At 42.5% G+C, this 18,748-nt stretch overlaps 1 protein-coding gene, 1 long non-coding RNA gene and 2 pseudogenes across 3 annotated transcripts; 2 read left to right on the plus strand and 2 right to left on the minus strand.

Annotated features, from left to right (window-relative positions):
* Positions 1-2,844: 2,844 nt before the first annotated feature.
* Positions 2,845-8,426, minus strand: LOC135541482 (Rieske domain-containing protein-like; annotated as a pseudogene).
* A 587-nt stretch (positions 8,427-9,013) lies between these two features.
* Positions 9,014-11,564, minus strand: LOC135541475 (uncharacterized). The gene is made up of 2 exons (XR_010455973.1): positions 10,871-11,564; positions 9,014-9,405 (listed from the first exon to the last, which is right to left on the minus strand). It is a non-coding gene; the product is annotated as an uncharacterized LOC135541475 (long non-coding RNA).
* A 124-nt stretch (positions 11,565-11,688) lies between these two features.
* On the plus strand, positions 11,689-15,379 carry nudt2 (nudix (nucleoside diphosphate linked moiety X)-type motif 2). Of its 2 annotated transcripts, none has more exons than XM_064967784.1 (3): positions 11,689-11,846; positions 13,955-14,087; positions 14,609-15,379. In XM_064967784.1, exons 1-3 carry the CDS (start codon positions 11,715-11,717, stop codon positions 14,929-14,931), a joined length of 588 nt encoding a protein of 195 aa, XP_064823856.1. In that variant the 5' UTR covers positions 11,689-11,714; the 3' UTR covers positions 14,932-15,379. The 2 variants fall into 2 exon arrangements, with proteins under 2 accessions (XP_064823856.1, XP_064823858.1); XM_064967786.1 differs by having other exon boundaries at positions 11,690-11,846; positions 13,958-14,087.
* A 619-nt stretch (positions 15,380-15,998) lies between these two features.
* On the plus strand, positions 15,999-18,527 carry LOC135541473 (endonuclease domain-containing 1 protein-like; annotated as a pseudogene).
* Positions 18,528-18,748: the final 221 nt, after the last annotated feature.

The following is an 18,748-nucleotide window of genomic DNA, read 5'->3' on the forward strand; positions in this document are numbered from 1 at the left end:
CCCGACCTAGACATGGTAATGGCGGCTATCATTAAATCTGAACAGACTGCTGACTAAGGTGGAGTCACTATTCACTGACATATCCACACAAATAGCTATTCTCGCCACCGAGGTCTACATAAAGATCGACTCTGTTAAGGAAGCGAGACATGACATCCGTCTGAATAGCCTGAAAGATGGTGCAAATATTTATTCCGAATAAGTGGTGACACTGGAATAGCAAGTCACCCGGCTATCATCAGATGTCGTCAAACTCACTTCCAAGGTTGAGGACCTTGAGAACAGACAGCGCCGGGGGAACGGTCACATTTTCGGCATGAGAGAGGGACTCGAGACCGTAGGCGGAATGCGGCCTAGCCTGTCCATAGCTAAACTTTTACAGGAAAGTCTCGGCCTCGATTACACCCCCACCCTTGACCATGCGCACAGAAGATTGGGGAGCTGTCCAGACCCATAGTAGTTAAATGCCACTATCTTCAGGAGATCCATCACCCACGACGCTAATCAAGGCCAAAAAGATCATCAAGGACAACAACTACCCAAGTCAAGGTCAGTACAGGTGCATCAAAGCTTGGACAGAGAGACTGAAAAACAGCTTCTATCTCGAAGCCATCAGACTGTTAAACAGCCATCACTAACACAGAGAGGCTGCTGCCTACATACACTGGACTTGAAATCATTGGCCACTTTATTTAATGGATCACTAGTCACTTTAATAATGCCACTTTAATAATGTTTACATATCTTGCATTACTCATCTCATATGTACACTACCATTCAAAAGTTTGGGGTCACTTAGAAATGTTATTTTTTACTGAAAGAAAAGCACTTTAAGAAAAGATTAAGCTGGGCAAAAGAACACAGACACTGGGCAGAGGAACTCTGTGTTCTTTTGCCCATCTTAATCTTTTATTTTTATTGAGACATGGCTTTTTCTTTGCAACTCTGCCTAGAAGGCCAGCAACCCGGAGTGGCCTCTTCACTGTTGACGTGTTTTGCGGGTCCTATTTAATGAAGCTGCCAGTTAAAGACGTGTGAGGCGTCTGTTTCTCAAACCAGACACTCTAATGTACTTGACCTCTTGCTCAGTTGCAGGAATGTCCAACAGAGCTGTTGCCAGATAATTGAGGGGGGGGAGTATTTCTGTCTGTAATAAAGCCCTTTTGTGGTGAAAAACCTCATTCTGAATGGCTGGGCCTGACTCCGCAAGGGTTAGGTCTGGCTCCCCAGTGGGTGGCCCTATGCCCTCCCGGGCCCACCCACAGCTGCGACCCTGCCCAGTCATGTGAAATCCATAGATTTCAATTGACTGATTTCCCTCTATGAACTGTAATTCAGTAAAATTTTGAAATAGTTGCGTTTATATTTTTGTTCAGTGTAGATTGCCAAAAAACATCCTTTATTTAAGCATGTAGCTGCCAGGAGGGCTGCAACAGCAGTTTACTAGCCCCAGCCACAAACATTCAGTAGCCTACCATGGACAGTGCCTTGATCAGTGCAAACTAAAATAACATCACCATGACCATGCAACAATGGGTGAGGCTAGGGCTGTAGGAAGCTTGGCCTGCTGACAGACTCTGCCACGGATTTGCTATTGTTCCTATTCCTCTGACAAATTAAATTGTGAAATAAATAGGCTAAAAATCTATTGCAATACTGCCATTGGACACTTTTTGGTAGACTCATCCCACTAATAAACATGAGTAGACCTACACATTGCGTAGGTCCACTAAGCTTACTGTCCACTATGACATCTAGATAGACATCATCTCTTTATATTATGTGAGTTGTTTTTCTTCTTCTGGTGTTGAAAACCCGGACACACTCTAGACCGTAGGCGGAATGCGGCCTAGCCTGTCCATAGGAGGAAAACAAGCCATCAGCACTCATTTTACTATCTGAACCACAGGAGTCTGTTGCAAATCCGGCCGTGGAAGCCGCTGAGGGGAGGAAGGCTCATAACATAGGCACATGCACACGCACACACACACAATAACATATGCACTATACACACACGTACACATGGATTTTGTATTGTAGATATGTGGTAGTGGTAGAGTATGGGCCTGAGGGCACACAGTGTGTTGTGAAATCTGTGAATGTATTGTAATGTTTTTAAAATTGTATAACTGCCTTAATTTTGCTGGACCCCAGGAAGAGTAGTGCTGCCTTGGCAGGAACTAATGGAGATCCTTAATACATATAAATAATAATGGACATTTGATAATGAAATACAAATAATAATTCACATTTGACTTGTAGCTCCTTCTCAAGTTGTATGAGTTAAGTCTACCCGGAAACACAGGAAGTTGGTGGCACCTTAATTGGGGAGGGCAGGCTCGTGAAATTGGCTGGAACGGAGCAAATGGAATGGCATCAAACACATGGAAACCGCTCCAGCCATTATTACGAGCCTGCCCTCCCCAATTAAGGTGTCACCAACCTCCTGTGTTTCCTGGTAGACTTAACTCATCCAACTTGAGAAGGAGCTACAAGTCAAATGTTCAACAAACAAAACATAACCCCCTACCCCACACATTAAGGACAGAGACATTTGTTTTTAGTTCAGTCAAATCCTGCCTTCAGAATTTTTATGTCGTGATCTGATTTGCCACTTACGCATCTGGATATGAATCAAATGTCAAAGGTCGAGGTTGCATAAATACTTCATCCCCATTTGAATACAAGTAAACTTCAGGAAAACCCCCAACTGTATATTAATAGTTTGACGTGGCATCATGTCCTTGCCTCCTTCCCTCTTTCACCTTCCCTTCAGATCAGTGCAGATGAGAAAGCGAGGAGAGGAAGCAACTTTAGACTATTGACATGCAGCCAATCAGTCCATCAGAAGATTGTGGCCTTAGATTTCTTAGCGGCATCTTCGGCCTCTATGCTCTCTCTCCCTACTTTGCCCTTCTCTCCCTGGAAGTAATCAGACTTGATAAAACAGGACACGTGGGACAGTGTGACATAGACATCCCCATCGGTCTCGGTCACCGTGTGGATTCTTTGCTTGATGCCCTTGGAGTACCACCTTGGTGTCAGCACAGGGTCATAGGGGTTGGTGGCCCTATAGATGCTCTCCCCCTCGGCAAGAGAGATCTTGAACTTGCACAGTTTGCCGTCAAATTCCTGCAAGAAGAACCAAATTAAGACGATAAGGTCTTTATCAATTTAGATTTAGATTAAGCGTATATGTACAGAGGAAAATATGTCGCTAGCAGAGGAGGCTGATGGGAGGAACTATAGGAGGACGGGCTCATTGTAATGTCTGGAATGGAATTAATAGAACAGTATCAAACATATTGAAACCACTTGTTTGACTCCATTCCATTCATTCGATTCCAACCATTATAATGAGACAGTCTTCCTATAGCTCCTCCCACCAGCCTCCTCTGGTCACTAGTACCTTGTTTCCAACTAAGGTGCATGAATAAAGGAGCAAACTGAAAATGTGAAAGATATGCATGAATGTAATATTTATTTATGATAGAAACCAATTATTTGTTTGATGACACTGTTAAAAACACGGCACACGGCACACACAAACACAAACACTGACACAGGCACACACAGAAACCCTGGAGCAGTTTGGGGTTTGTGTGCCTTGCTCAAGGGCACCACGACTGTAGGTGGCACCTGAGATATTGATTACAACAAAGATTAAATAGATTACAATACTAGGTAATTTACCTCTACGTCTCCAATTTGCAATGGTACTCCAGCATCTGTCCAAAGAGGAGAAGATCAGAGTATTGCAGAATAAGCAAACAGTTTATGGCACTGTAACCATACTGATGTTATGTGGGAAAATGTCCCATAGACATTTTGACGTAAATTTACATGACGTAAATCTACCACCGTGGTCGAGAGATGCTCCCCAAGAGCATTTATTTAATTACAGTGGATTAATAGCACTTTATTATTATTTATTTATTTTTAACCCCTTTTTCTCCCCAATTTCGTGATATCCAATTGGTAGTTAGTGTTTTATCTCATTGCTGCAACTCCCGTACAGACTCGGGTGAGACGAAAGTCAAGAGCCTTGCGTCCTCCGAAACACGACCCTGTCAAGCCGCACTGCTTCCTAACCCATTGCTTGCTTAACCTTGGAAGCCAGCCGTACCAATGTGTCGGAAGAAACACCTGACGACTGCACTCAGTTTGCATGCGCCCGGCCCGCTACAAGGAGTCGCTAGAGCACGATGGGATAAGGAAATCCCGGCTGGCCAAACCCTCCCCTAACCCGGACAACGCTGAGCCAATTATGCGCCGCCTTATGGGTCTCCTGGAGGCCCTGATTGATACCACTTTTGACATATATAACAGCCACTGAAGATTATGCAGAATGCATCTTCAAAGCTAGCTCGAGTCACAGATCTGTTTGCTGTCTTGCCCAACTCCGATATCATTGTCACACCAAACAAAACCCTGTTAACACCTTGCACAGTATGTGTTTTTTTTGTGATCTGATCAAGATGATCAGAATGTGGAATTGGAGACAAGTGTAAGTGAAGTTAATGGGCGGGGGATAGAATGACAGTCCAAGATAAAAGTATTTTAAAAATGAAGTCAAAATATAACATAACAAAAGGTATGTTTGAATGACACTGGGGGGCAGTGTTTTTAAAGCTAATGCTGGTTTGCCTGAGGCTTATGTGTTCATACACATGCATATACACACACTCTCATTCAAATGCACACATGTGCACATACACCGACACACACAGGTAAATAGCGACATACATGCAGTCAAACATATTCAGTTGGCCTTGCTGTTATGATTTATGTAGTCCTTGATGTCTTTGTTGTTTCTTTGCATTGTTTTTTGTTTTCCTTTGTCTTTGTCTTTTTTTGTATTTTGTTCATTTTGTTGGTTGTTGGTTTATTTGGGGGGAGGGGGGGGTCTTGGGGGTGGGGAATGGAATAATTGTTTAAAAATATATTTTCTTTTTGGGGGGGGGGTGTGGGGGGTCTCGAATGGTTGAGAGGCAGCTCTTGAGGAACTGTGTGGGGGATCTTGGAGGGCTGGCGGTTGGGAGCTTGGGCCGGTGGCTGATGGATCGCTGGTTCAGGTCCCCGGTTTTTGACCTTGTGGGAGATCTGTCGACGTGCCCTTGAGCAGGTCGTTGACCCTGGTTGCTTCGGTGTGTCACTCTGGATGGGAGTCTGTTAGATGACTAAAATGATGTAGTTGTTGAGCTGCTTCACTGCAAGTATATTATGTATATATATGTTTTAAACATTCAATGAGAAATATTAAAATGTAAAAAAGAAGATAATCCAATCACTATCTGACCACGGTTTGTTGAGTCTACACATGGTATTAAAATGAGTCTCTTATCCGTCCACTGTGTCCAGATTTCCTAGTCCATCCCTGTATGCAAACTATTTGACAGATATTCTCTCATAATAATATGAATATATTTATTTTAAAACAATGATTGATGCCATAAGTCAACGGTCACACCTGTTAATGATTTTCCATGGCGGTATAATGATGATTTAAATGATTTGACCATCTACAGTGGGGCAAAAAAGTATTTAGTCAGCCACCAATTGTGCAAGTTCTCCCACTTAAAAAGATGAGTGAGGCTGTAAGTTTCATCCTAGGTACACTTCAACTATGACAGACAAAATGAGGGGAAAAATCCAGAAAATCACATTGTAGGATTTTTTATGAATTTATTTGCAAATTATGGTGGAAAATAAGTGTTTGGTCACCTACAAACAAGCAAGATTTCTGGCTCTCACAGACCTGTAACTTCTTCTTTAAGAGGCTCCTCTGTCCTCCACTCGTTACCTGTATTAATGGCACCTGTTTGAACTTGTTATCAGTATAAAAGACACCTGTCCACAACCTCAAACAGTCACACTCCAAACTCCACTATGGCCAAGACCAAAGAGCTGTCAAAGGACACCAGAAACAAAATTGTAGACCTGCACCAGGTTGGGAAGACTAAATCTGCAATAGGTAAGCAGCTTTGTTTGAAGAAATCAACTGTGGGAGCAATTATTAGGAAATGGAAGACATACAAAACCACTGATAATCTCCCTCGATCTGGGGCTCCACGCAAGATCTCACCCCGTGGGGTCAAAATGATCACAAGAATGGTGAGCAAAAATCCCAGAACCACACAGGGGGACCTAGTGAATGACCTGCAGAGAGCTGGGACCAAAGTAACAAAGCCTACCATCAGTAACACACTACGCCGCCAGGGACTCAAATCCTGCAGTGCCAGACGTGTCCCCCTGCTTAAGCCAGTACATGTCCAGGCCCGTTTGAAGTTTGCTAGAGAGCATTTGGATGATCCAGAAGAAGATTGGGAGAATGTCATATGGTCAGATCAAACCAAAATATAACTTTTTGGTAAAAACTCAACTCGTCGTGTTTGGAGGGCAAAGAATGCTGAGTTGCATCCAAAGAACACCATACCTACTGTGAAGCATGGGGGTGGAAACATCATGCTTTGGGGCTGTTTTTCTGCAAAGGGACCAGGACGACTGATCCGTGTAAAGGAAAGAATGAATGGAGCCATGTATCTTGAGATTTTGAGTGAAAAACTCCTTCCATCAGCAAGGGCATTGAAGATGAAACGTGGCTGGGTCTTTCAGCATGACAATGATCCCAAACACACCACCCGAGCAACGAAGGAGCGGCTTCGTAAGAAGCATTTCAAGGTCCTGGAGTGGCCTAGCCAGTCTCCAAATCTCAACCCCATAGAAAATCTTTGGAGGGAGTTGAAAGTCCGTGTTGCCCAGCAACAGCCCCAAAACATCACTGCTCTAGAGATCTGCATGGAGGAATGGGCCAAAATACCAGCAACAGTGTGTGAAAACCTTGTGAAGACTTACAGAAAACGTTTGACCTCTGTCATTGCCAACAAAGGGTATATAACAAAGTATTGAGATAAACTTTTGTTATTGACCAAATACTTATTTTCCACCATAATTTGCAAATTAATTAAATAAAAATCCTACATTGGGATTTTTTTTCTCATTTTGTCTGTCATATTTGAAGTGTACCTATGATGAAAATTACAGGCCTCTCTCATCTTTTTAAGTGGGAGAACTTGCACAATTGGTGGCTGACTAAATACTTTTTTGCCCCACTGTATATCTTTTTACACTTGTAAAATATCCAGATACAATGAGTCCCTGACTACCTCCAGAGGTAGACTGGAAGATCACAATTAGATCATTATGCGTCTTTTAATCGTCTACACGTCTAAAAATGTAAGCACAATAATAATGGGGACAAGATGAGGACAAAGGATGTATGTTAGCCCATGTATAGGGGGTTAATGACAAAGGAGTTGGTAATGGCAAGACGCACAAACAGATTTGGTACTCAGGCACATGAAGGAACAGTTACTCTACTGTAGCAGTGGAAGTCCAGAGCGTAGAAGATCTCTGGTGATAGAGCACAAGTATGTCCCGGCCCTCCACGGTCCTGAACTACCGCTTGGCTTTTATCAGGTCCTCCTTCTTGCCCACAAAGTGCGAAGCTGTTGCAGGCTCTTGTCTGTCTTCCCTCTCCTCCATGGATATGCTGATATTCCAAACACTGCTTACATATTGTAGAATAACATGGGAGATTTTTAGCATAGCTTTCAACTGTCCTAACAGAGTTTAAACAAAGTTCAATATTTAATGGTGAGTATATAAACACTAACAAAATGCTTTGGCCTAAAAGGCAGATGCAATACATAAAGTATTTGATTTCTCACATCTTCAAAACATGAATTACAAAGTGATGACTTTGTGACTAATATGTTGTGTCTGTGAGTATGTCCATATAATTTAAGTGACAGTGTAGAAAATCTCTCATGGCTACTTGATGGAATCTGACCCTTAAGTATGTGATGTATTACAGAGCGGAATAATGAGCATATTCAAGTTCAAGTTGAGTAATTTCTGAGAGTACATAAATAGTAAGAGCAGCAGCAGTCTGTGCCACATGTCCAACACCCTCTGGCAAAACCATGCCATGTAGTAAGCTGCATATTTCATGTTGCAAAAATATTAATTGCCTGATGCATTCTAAATAATATAGGCCTATTTATAGTGTATTCAGAATGTATTAACACCCCTTGACTTTTTCCACATTTTGTTGTGAATTTAAAATGTATTAAATTGAGATTTTGTGTCACTGATCTACACACAATACCGCATAATGTCAAAGTGGAATTATGTTTTTAGAAGTGTTTACAAATTAATTAAAAATTAAAAGCTGAATAAGTATTCTACCCTCATGTTATGGCAAGTCTTAATAAGTTCAGAAGTAAAAACGTGCTTAACAAGTCACATAATAGGTTGTATGGACTCACTCTGTGTGCACTAATAGTGTTTAACATGATTTTAAAATGACTTCCCCATCTCTGTAGCCCACACATAGAATTATCTGTAAGGTCCCTCAGTGAATGAATGAAGCAATGAATTTCAAGCACAGATTCCACCACAAAGACCAGTGAGGTTTTCAATGGTTCGCAAAGAAGGGCACCTATTTTTAGATGCTTAAAAAACAGACATTGAATATCCTTTTGAGCATGGTGCAGTTATTAATTACACTTTGGATGGTGTATCAGTACACCCTGTCACTACAAAGATACAGGCATCCTTCCTAACTCAGTTGCCAGAGAGGAAGTAAACCACTCAGGGATTTTACCATGAGGCCAATGGTGATTGGTATGCTTGTCATCGGCAAGGACTAGGGAGTTTTTTAGGATAAAAAGAAACAGAATAGAGCGAAGCACAAGCAAAATCCTTCCTTACAAAAAAGTCCTACAGAAATCTTGCAGGATTGTATTCCTGAAGGACGGATATGTGTCGTGGGCATGATTCCTACAGGATCCTGCAGAGATTGTCCAATAGGAAAGTGGCCCCAAAAATCCTGTGCGATATCCTGCAGGACTTCTTATTCTTGCAGTATATATATTCTGCAGGATTCCTGTAGGACTTTTTTGTAAGGGCTAGAGGAAAACTTGGTTCAGTCCTTACAAAAATACTGTGCGATATCAAATCAAATTTATTTATATAGCCCTTCGTGCATCAGCTGATATCTCAAAGTGCTGTACAGAAACCCAGCCTAAAACCCCAAAAAGCAAGCAATGCAGGTGTAGAAGCACGGTGGCTAGGAAAAACTCCCTAGAAAGGCCAAAACCTAGGAAGAAACCTAGAGAGGAACCAGGCTATGTGGGGTGGCCAGTCCTCTTCTGGCTCTGCCAGGTGGAGATTATAACAGAACATGGCCAAGATGTTCAAATGTTCATAAATGACCAGCATGGTCGAATAATAATAAGGCAGAACAGTTGAAACTGGAGCAGCAGCACGGCCAGGTGGACTGGGGACAGCAAGGAGTCATCATGTCAGGTTGTCCTGAGGCATGGTCCTAGGGCTCAGGTCCTCCGAGAGAGAGAAAGAAAGAGAGAGAATTAGAGAGAGCACACTTAAATTCACACAGGACACCGAATAGGACAGGAGAAGTACTCCAGATATAACAAACTGACCCTAGCCCCCAGACACATAAACTACTGCAGCATAAATACTGGAGGCTGAGACAGGAGGGGTCAGGAGACACTGTGGCCCCATCCGAGGACACCCCCGGACAGGGCCAAACAGGAAGGATATAACCCCACCCACTTTGGCAAAGCACAGCCCACACACCACTAGAGGGATATCTTCAACCACCAACTTACCATCCTGAGACAAGGCTGAGTATAGCCCACAAAGATCTCCGCCACGTCACAACCCGGGGGGGGGGGGGCAACCCAGACAGGATGACCACATCAGTGAATCAACCCACTCAGGTGACGCACCCCCTCCAGGGACAGTATGAGAGAGCCCCAGTAAGCCAGTGACTCAGCCCCTGTAATAGGGTTAGAGGCAGAGAATCCCAGTGGAAAGAGGGGAACCGGCCAGGCAGAGACAGCAAGGGCGGTTCGTTGCTCCAGAGCCTTTCCGTTCACCTTCCCACTCCTGGGCCAGACTACACTCAATCATATGACCCACTGAAGAGATGAGTCTTCAGTAAAGACTTAAAGGTTGAGACCGAGTTTGCGTCTCTGACATGGGTAGGCAGACCGTTCCATAAAAATGGAGCTCTATAGGAGAAAGTCCTGCCTCCAGCTGTTTGCTTAGAAGGGACAATTAGGAGGCATGCGTCTTGCGTCTTCTTCCTATTCCTGCAGTATATATATTCTACAGGATTCCTGTAGGACTTTTTTGTAAGGGTTAGAGGAAAACTGGGTTCAGTCTGCTTTCCAACAGACACTGGGAGACAAATTCAACTTTCAGCAGGACAATTACCTAAAACACAAGTCCAAATATGCACTGGAGTTGCTTCGCAAGACTACATTGAATGTTCCTGAGTGGCCTAGTTACAGTTTTGACTTAAATCAGCTTTACAATGTATGGCCAGGCTTGAAAATGGCTGTCTAGCAATGATCAACAATGAACTTGACAGAGATGGAATCATTTTGTTAAAAACAATGGACAAATATTGTACAATCTAGGTTACCCAGAAAGACTCACAGCTGTAATCGCTGCCAAAGGTGATTCTATTTTACATAAATAAAAAATGTAATATACATATTTATTCCACTTTGACTACAGAGTATTTTGTGATTGTTGACAACAAAAAAATGCTATTAAATCCAAGTTAAGGGGTGTGAATACTTTCTGAAGTATTCAGGCCCATAATCATTTGACCCATAGAAGATGCATTTTATTTTTAAAACAAGATTGTTTAAATTTAAAAACGACCCCTCCTCCTCTCCCTCCTTACTCTCTACTCCCTTTTCTCTTTAATAAAGTAAAAACACATTTCCATTTTTTTATTTTATTATGTCATATAGTGTTTCCTTTTTACCTTGGTAGCAGCTTGTTCTCCTCTCTTACTGAAGTTGTAATGAACTCATTTTAGATGCACCCAGTGGCCTGGTCTAATAAGGAGGTACCATGTCGTTATCTTGTCCCACCGGCCCATTTCCGTTGTTCATATCTACCCATCTCACTCTCCCAAGTGGGCACGTTGTTTAAAAAAATATCTAACACAAGGTGGATATTCGCACAGAGAGACTAGAATGTTTGATGTAAGACCATTTTTTGAATACATCGAATGTTATCAGTATTATTTAGTAAATTGATTAATTGTTATCTGTCATTGCATGAATTCCGTGATAGCCTGCTAAATATTTCATATTACAAATAACATCTTAGCTATCACAATGTTATCTTTGAGATATGCGCTGTCATTTTTGTTGTTGTTAATTAAGTTTATTTATTATTTTTTTATCCAACGAAATGATAACATGCCATTTTTCCTCGAAAATACTGTAATGAAACAAACAGGCAGGGAGCAGGTCTCGAACCCTCGACCTTCTAGCCCGAGGTCCGGCGCGCCTTCGACTGTGCCGCAAAAGCATGCTCGAGCGGCAGCGTCGATTTCCGCTCTTATAAACCCAGGGTCGTTACAATACGTAATGTCACGATTCCAAAGCGATGCGATATTACAGCGAACAAGTTAATCATCTCACATCTCTGAAAATATTTGTAATGTTGTGCTTCTTGTTCACAAAATTAATGCTAATGTTTGGTTTTTGAGCTAGTGCCCAATGGACTACCATTCACGCCTTGAAGGAATGCTCCCCTTGTCCCCAAATCGCCCAAAATGCAACGCGCGGCCCATTGTGTACGTTGCCCATGCGTCGTCAATGTGCGTTAATAGTCATCAATGCAGTTTCCCATTTCCTCAAAAGTATCTTTGGACGTTCAGCCTACTTTCACGCTATCCTCGAGTTGGGACATCCCTGCCCCCTTTGAAGTTCCCATTTAATTTGGTTAAGGTAAGAGGTGTAGAGGTAGGAGCGTCCCAGGAATAGCATGAACTATTCAGCCAATGGGAACGCGAAATTAGAATAAGGAAAGCTACGTTTAAGAGTGTCTGAAATCAAGAAATGTTCATCAACACCCGCGCTTCTTACAAGTATTTCTGATGTAACTTGAGTAATCTCACAGTAGATTAGTGTAGTGAATGATATAATTTATTTCAGGAACATGGTAGACTAGTGTGAGATCAAGCTAGCGAGCAATAGGCAAAATTCCATTTTCCCAGCGACAAGAGAACATGTCATGCTAACGCTAGTTTTCCGCATTCAGTGTTAACAGTTTACGGTTATGCGAGACGATGTGGAATTATTGTCTTGCGTTGTCTATGTTTATTTGGGGGCATTGCTAAAATCCTGTAAATGTAGTTCTATAGCTTGCTGCATTTTAGAGAGGCTACTGTATGTGCAGTAACCACGAACTCATAGGCTAGTTTCAGTAGCCAATGATTCAACAACACAGTCTTTCAAATCAATGTGCGCTCTACTAGGCCTAGTACAGCCTGTCTTAATTGTTAAATAACAAAATCATTGGAGTGTCATGAAGTAAGTTATCATGGAGTTAATGTTTGAGTGATCATAAATGCATTTGTGAATGTACAGTGCATTCGGAAAGTATTCAGACCCCTTCACTTTTTTCCTCATTTTGTTACGTTACAGCCATATTCTAAAATGCATTTAATTATTGTTTTTCCTCATCAATCTACACACAATACCCAATAATAACAGGTTTTTAGAAATTTTAGTAAATGTATTAAAAATAACAAATAAATACCTTATTTACATAAGTATTCAGACCCTTTGCTATGAGACTCTAAATTGAGCTCAGGTGCATCCTGTTTCCAATGATCATCCTTGATATTTCTACAACTTGATTGTAGTCCACCTGTGGCAAGGCACACACCTGTCTATATAAGGTCCCACAGTTGACAGTGCATGTCAGAGCGAAAACCAAACCATGAGGTCGAAGGAATTGTCCGTAGAGCACTGAGACAGGATTGTGTCCAGGCACAGATCTGGGGTAGGGTACCAAAAAATGTCTGCAGTGGCCTCCACCAAGACTCTTCCGAGAGCTGGCCACCCAGCCAGACTGAGCAATCAGGGGAGAAGGGCTTTGGTCAGGGAAGTGACCAAGAACCCGATGGTCACTCTGACAGAGCTCCAGAGTCTCTGTGGAGATGGGAGAACCTTCCAGAAGGACAACCATCTCTGCAGCACTTCACCAATCAGGCCTTTATGGTAGTGTGGCCAGAAAGAAGCCACTCCTCAGTAAAAAGAATATGACTTCCCACTTGGAGTTTGCCAACAGGCACCAAAAGGACTCAGACCATGAGAAACAAGATTCTCTGGTCTGACAAAACCAATATTGAACTCTTTGGCCTGAATGCCAAGCATCACATCTGGAGAAAACCAGGCACTGCTCGTCACCTGGGCAATACAATCCCTACGGTGAAGCATGGTGGTGGTGGGGGGGTCTCACAGGGACTGGGAGACTAGTCAGGATCGAGGGAAAGATGAACGGAGCAAAGTACAGCGAGGTCCTTGATGAAAACCTGTTTTAGGAGTGTTCAGGACCTCAGACTGGGGTGAAGGTTCTCCTTCCAACAGGACAACGACCCTAAGCACACAGCCAAGACAATGTAGGTCTCGGAATGACCTTGAGTGGCCAAGTCAGAGCCCGGACTTGAACTTGATCGAACATCTCTGGAGAGACCTGAAAATAGCTGTGCAGCGGCGCTCCCCATCCAACCTGACAGCTTGAGAGGATCTGCAGAGAAAAATGGGAGGACCTCCCCAACTAAAGGTGTGCCAAGCTTGTAGCGTCATACCCAAGAAGACTTGAGGCTGTAATCGCTGCCAAAAGTGCTTCAACAAAGTACTGAGTAAAAGGTCTGAAAATGTTTTTTTTTTTTTTTATATACATTTGCAAACATTTCTAAAAACCTGTTTTTTCTTTGTCATTAGGGGTATTGTGTATATTAATGAGGGGAAAAACTATTTAATCCATTTTAGAATAAGGCTGTAAAAATGTGGGAAAAGTGAAGGTCTTCACTATTTCTGTGCTTCAGCAGGTGATGGCTTTGCGTGCGTGTGGATTCATTGTGTTTCGTCGGCTGGCACAGTCTTCACCTCCCCCTGACAACATTGAGTACCTCCTCCTACAGACTTCATATGGCAAGCACCACTGGACCCCACCCAAAGGTATGGTGCATATCAGTGGCATATTAGTGTTCATACCCTTTCAGCCTGTTATAAATAACAGGCATAATATCACTCTTATGGGGTCATAAGGGTCTATTGACAGCAGGCTACATATTTTAGTAGCTAACACTTTACTTGAGGTGTAGCCTACTGTCAATCGTCCCCTTGTGGGTTTTATAAGTATGACATTACATTACGCCTGTTAAAACAGACCTGGAGTATGAAAATCAACATGACATTCATGGCATCTGACCCATGTCATGTTTTGTGACACATGTTCTCTAATGTGCAGAATAAGGTGTAGAATACATGCTCTATTCTAGCTTGTACTATCTTTGGTCCCATACCAAATCGTGAAACACACAAATACCTTTTGTTATGTCATTAGGGCACACTGTAGCAAAACATTTTGCAACAGAAAACAAAAAGGTTCTGATTGATCAAGGCCAGGAAGTCCCTCCCTGTTTGTCTGTTTTCTTTTGTTTGGTGCATAATGAACACAACCCTGTGCTGGTCTCTAGGCCACGTGGACCCTGGGGAGGATGATCTCACCACCGCTCTGAGGGAGACGCAGGAAGAAGCAGGGCTGCGTGAGGAGCATCTGCAGGTGGTGGAGGGCTTTCTCCAGGAGCTGCGCTACGAGGTGAGAGGGCGGCCCAAGACGGTTCTGTACTGGCTCGCGGAGCTGAGGGACCCCAAGATGGCCGTCACGTTGTCGAAGGAGCACCAGGACTACCGCTGGGCCAAGCTGGAGGAGGCCTGCTCCCTGGCCCAGCATAAAGACCTACAGGACAGCCTGAGGGCAGCACAGCAACACCTAAACACAGAGCAAGGGAAACATTAAGACACTACTACACACAATGTTGTGCTAGGAATTGTGAAGAGCAAGCTGCAAAAGCAAGTCTCTAGCTTTAAAAAACGTGTTTGTAACCTCGTCCCCAGGCTATTGGGCACAGATGCGTGAGACTAGTGTCTGTGGGACTGCACAGCCTTGATAATTAATGGAACAGAAAGTGTGAATCTAAAGTGAGTTATAATTCCTAATTCTATGGTGGTAATTTGGTCCGAGCAAGTCATTGAACCCCTGTGTCACATACTTATACCCCCAAGGAACTGCCACCAAACTAAGGGTCAGAAAAGGATAACCTCTGTACTTTGACTACCCCTGTGCTTGGGAATCAGTGGCCAAATCATTCAATAGACACAATAAGTGTTTTATGTGTTAACATTGTGTGATGACCAATAACCTTTTTGTCTTGCACTTTAAACAAGATTAAAAACCATCCCTTAAATATGGACCTTTCAATATGCAACTTTAGAATTGACTAACCGATCTTTCGCCCTTACTCCTGAGATATTTATGGAAAATATACAGTAATATGATGTATGATCACAATGAGTGGGCAAATCTATACACAACTATGTGATAGTTAATTGGACAAGGCAACTACTGCTGAGAATTGCACACTCACCTATAATGTACTGCGATCCTGCAACACGTCACCACCAGGGGGAGACAAAAACAAGTTGAATTTCACAGGAGGTGCACCAATTCATTCTCCGGTCAGCCAGGGCACAATTCAACCAGTGGCTCATTTCATGCTTGAGAAACCAGATGGGAGGTACTTTTGACAATAATGAATTTAGATCAATATTTCAGGTCAAATGAGCAGCCCAACATCCAATGGGAACTCATTCAGGAAAAGCCCCAGAGCATTCACCCAATTCAAGTCCTCAGACCTACCAGTTCCAATGGCGTCCTAAACAAGTTCCCGTGAATGCAAAAAAAAGGATATGGTTAAATTCACCTGAAGTAAATTCTGTTAAACTGTGTGTCCTTTTAAAGTTGCAGTAAACTCATTGTGGCATTTGATCTTTTCCTACACCAGAACCTTCACTCTTCTTTCCATAATCACATAGCCTAGCAGCTCATTAAACTTTCATTAGGAATTGCATTAAAATGGTGAGAGGGAAGGAGGGAGAAGGAGAAAGAGCTTGAGACCGGGACTGGCTATGTGTCCAACTAATGTTGCCTAACAATGATTGAACCAGGAATTAAAATAATTCTTAATTTCCCCCTTTTCCAAGTCCAAAGATTGAAACCTGAACACATTTTTAAACAAGTTTTTTTTTTCAGTGCAAGGCAAACAAAAGAAACATCTGATCCTCAGGTGAGAGAGAATATGATTTTGGGTAATGAAAGGAGAAAGGATGTCCAAGTGAACAAAAAATTACTGCAGAAAAAATGTCTTGTCCACTGACTTTGCTTATTGAGCTTTAAATTAAGATTTTAGTTACAGAAAAATGCTTTGACGGATTACCATGTGAGGGTTAAATTTCGACTCAGGAATCCGTTTTTGACCAACCCATCCCACTTCAGGGTTCATGCAGCATCAGGTCAGGATACCCTTCAACCCTCTGAAGAACTAAGTAATATCCTGACTGCATAATCATAGAAAAGGGCTACATACTCTGAACTATGCAGATGTAAGAGTGCATTTTGTGCTGCCTGAATAGGGATCGAACTAGTAACCTATACAACACCACTTGCAAATCAAAGCCAACCATTTTAGGCAACAGAGCCAGAGATAATCCAGTCACTTTCGATCTCATGGTGAAAGTCACTGATTTACTCCCGCCAACATGCTACTGGTGAGTTCAAATCAAATCCACTTTCACATCCACTACACAGACTAACATTAGCCGTCTAGCCAGAATTCGTAACATATTGTACGTTTTGCAAACTTGTAACATAAAAAGGAATGTGTGATGGAGATCCACAAATTAATACACGCCATTCAAAGCATAACATATACTTAATGGAGTGTCTGCTTTACGTACAGAAAATACAATTCTTTGAGACCAGGTTGGTGAAGAATATTTATCGCATGGGGCTTTCCCTTATTCACCTGATGCAAATTAATCAAAACTTCCTCCAGCCTTGCGATCTCAGGGATCCTGTTGAAAACCTATTTAAAGCAGCCAGTCAAGACTCAGCTCTAGTCTACTCCACAAACTGGTATCAGCATCTGAACTTTTATCTTAGTGGAATAGTCTTCATGCAGGTGATGATGATGATGATGAGGGTGTTTATGCCAACGCATCTCTGCTCTTCTCCTTCTCTCTCCTCCCTCCTGTGATCTCTCATGTGGTGGAGAGGTTCAGTGACGTTTCAGAGTGCCAAGGATTCTTCATGGAGGAGACTTCAAAAATCTCAGGTATTTTGGTTGATGGGAACATCCAGGACCAGAACCGCTTCATGCCAATTTGTACAAGAACAACTACAGGTATGCAACCCTCTACGACACAAAAAAAAACAGATCCCTGTGTTCTCAGCCTACACCTTCACTAGTGCTACAAAAGGCAGACCAAATGTAACATGGATGATAGAACCTCAGCTTGAAGGGGGGAAACGAGACAATGAGTCTGGAGTCAAAATGTGTAAATTACACACATCAGGCTGTGAGCAAGGACTACAGGAACTCACTGAACACAACAGTGGTGAACAGAGGTCACCTGTTCCCAAATTTAAACGTGTCTGGCAATGATACCAAGATTTCCACCTTCACCCTGACCAACAGTGTTCCTCAGGTAGAGTCCTCCAACAGTGGGAGCTGGTGTCGTATGGAGTGCAAAGTCAAAGGCTTTTGGATAACACAATAAGACAAAAGGCTTTGTGGTGACTGGAGTGGTACCCAGTAATGGCACTGTGAACTACACTCTGAACAGAGTGAACATCCCATCTCTCCTGTGGACAGCCTGTTGTTTCAACAGCAAGGTGGGACAGACTGGACACTGGATGGCCGAAGCACACGAGTATGAACGAAAAGGGAGGAACCCCCCAAAAAAGACTTGCACCGAAAACCCTGGTAGAGCTGCATGACATGATGAACTCATTCTACCCAGGAGGTGTCCGGCTGTTTCCAGAGCACTGTCCGAGAGACTTTACGTCCGAGGACAGGGGACTTAAAAACCTTGAAGGTTGCATCTCTCCGCCTCCCCCTCTCCTCCCACCACTACCAGCATTGTTACTACTGCTCACTCTTGTGCAGATCTGGGGTTCAAAGGGCCTGCCCTTTGTTGGTCCTGGTGATGTGGTGTGCATTGTAAGCATGGGGACCACATTTGACCTGTGCTTGAGTTAAGTTGATCAACCTCATTCAGAAAATATTTCAATATTTTATTTAACACCAAGAAGACAATCATCCAACTTTGTCTATGCAAAGGAATTTGGTTTTATATGTATATATATTTTTTGTGTGTGTGGGGGGGTCTAAATGTATATTCCGATACACCAACACCAGTGAAATGTTTTCTTGGGATTGAATAGTTAACATGCTTGGACTCACCTGATCTATCATTGCAATGCCATTTTTTTAAATGCCACAAAGTGTATAAACTACAATATTAATATATTAAAGTAATGAATCTACATTTAAATGTGCAGTTTTGTGGTAAATCCAACCTGTTCATCTCAGATCAGTGTTTACATGTAGTGGAACCCCTGCGTTCACCTATACAATTGTGTTGGATCAGATATAGTTCAAGGAAGAAATATGCACTTGAAAACTAGTTAAACTTCCTGCTTTTCAAAATTATTTGTTCTTCCATTTCTTAAATTATGTCAAAGTACAGCAGCTGCTTTCTAAGAAACAAGAAAT

The sequence above is a fragment of the Oncorhynchus masou genome, chromosome 6 (genome assembly GCF_036934945.1).
Source record: "Oncorhynchus masou masou isolate Uvic2021 chromosome 6, UVic_Omas_1.1, whole genome shotgun sequence".
Taxonomy (NCBI): Eukaryota; Metazoa; Chordata; class Actinopteri; order Salmoniformes; family Salmonidae; genus Oncorhynchus; species Oncorhynchus masou.

Excerpts from the sequence above, each read along its gene's own strand:
- nudt2 (XM_064967784.1), top strand. The coding sequence starts at position 11,715 with ATGTGCGTTAATAGTCATCAATGCAGTTTCCCATTTCCTCAAAAGTAT. Across the intron at positions 11,847-13,954 it reads TCCCATTTAATTTGGTTAAG|CAGGTGATGGCTTTGCGTGC; the intron begins GTAAGAGGTGTA and ends TCTGTGCTTCAG. Across the intron at positions 14,088-14,608 it reads CCACTGGACCCCACCCAAAG|GCCACGTGGACCCTGGGGAG; the intron begins GTATGGTGCATA and ends GCTGGTCTCTAG.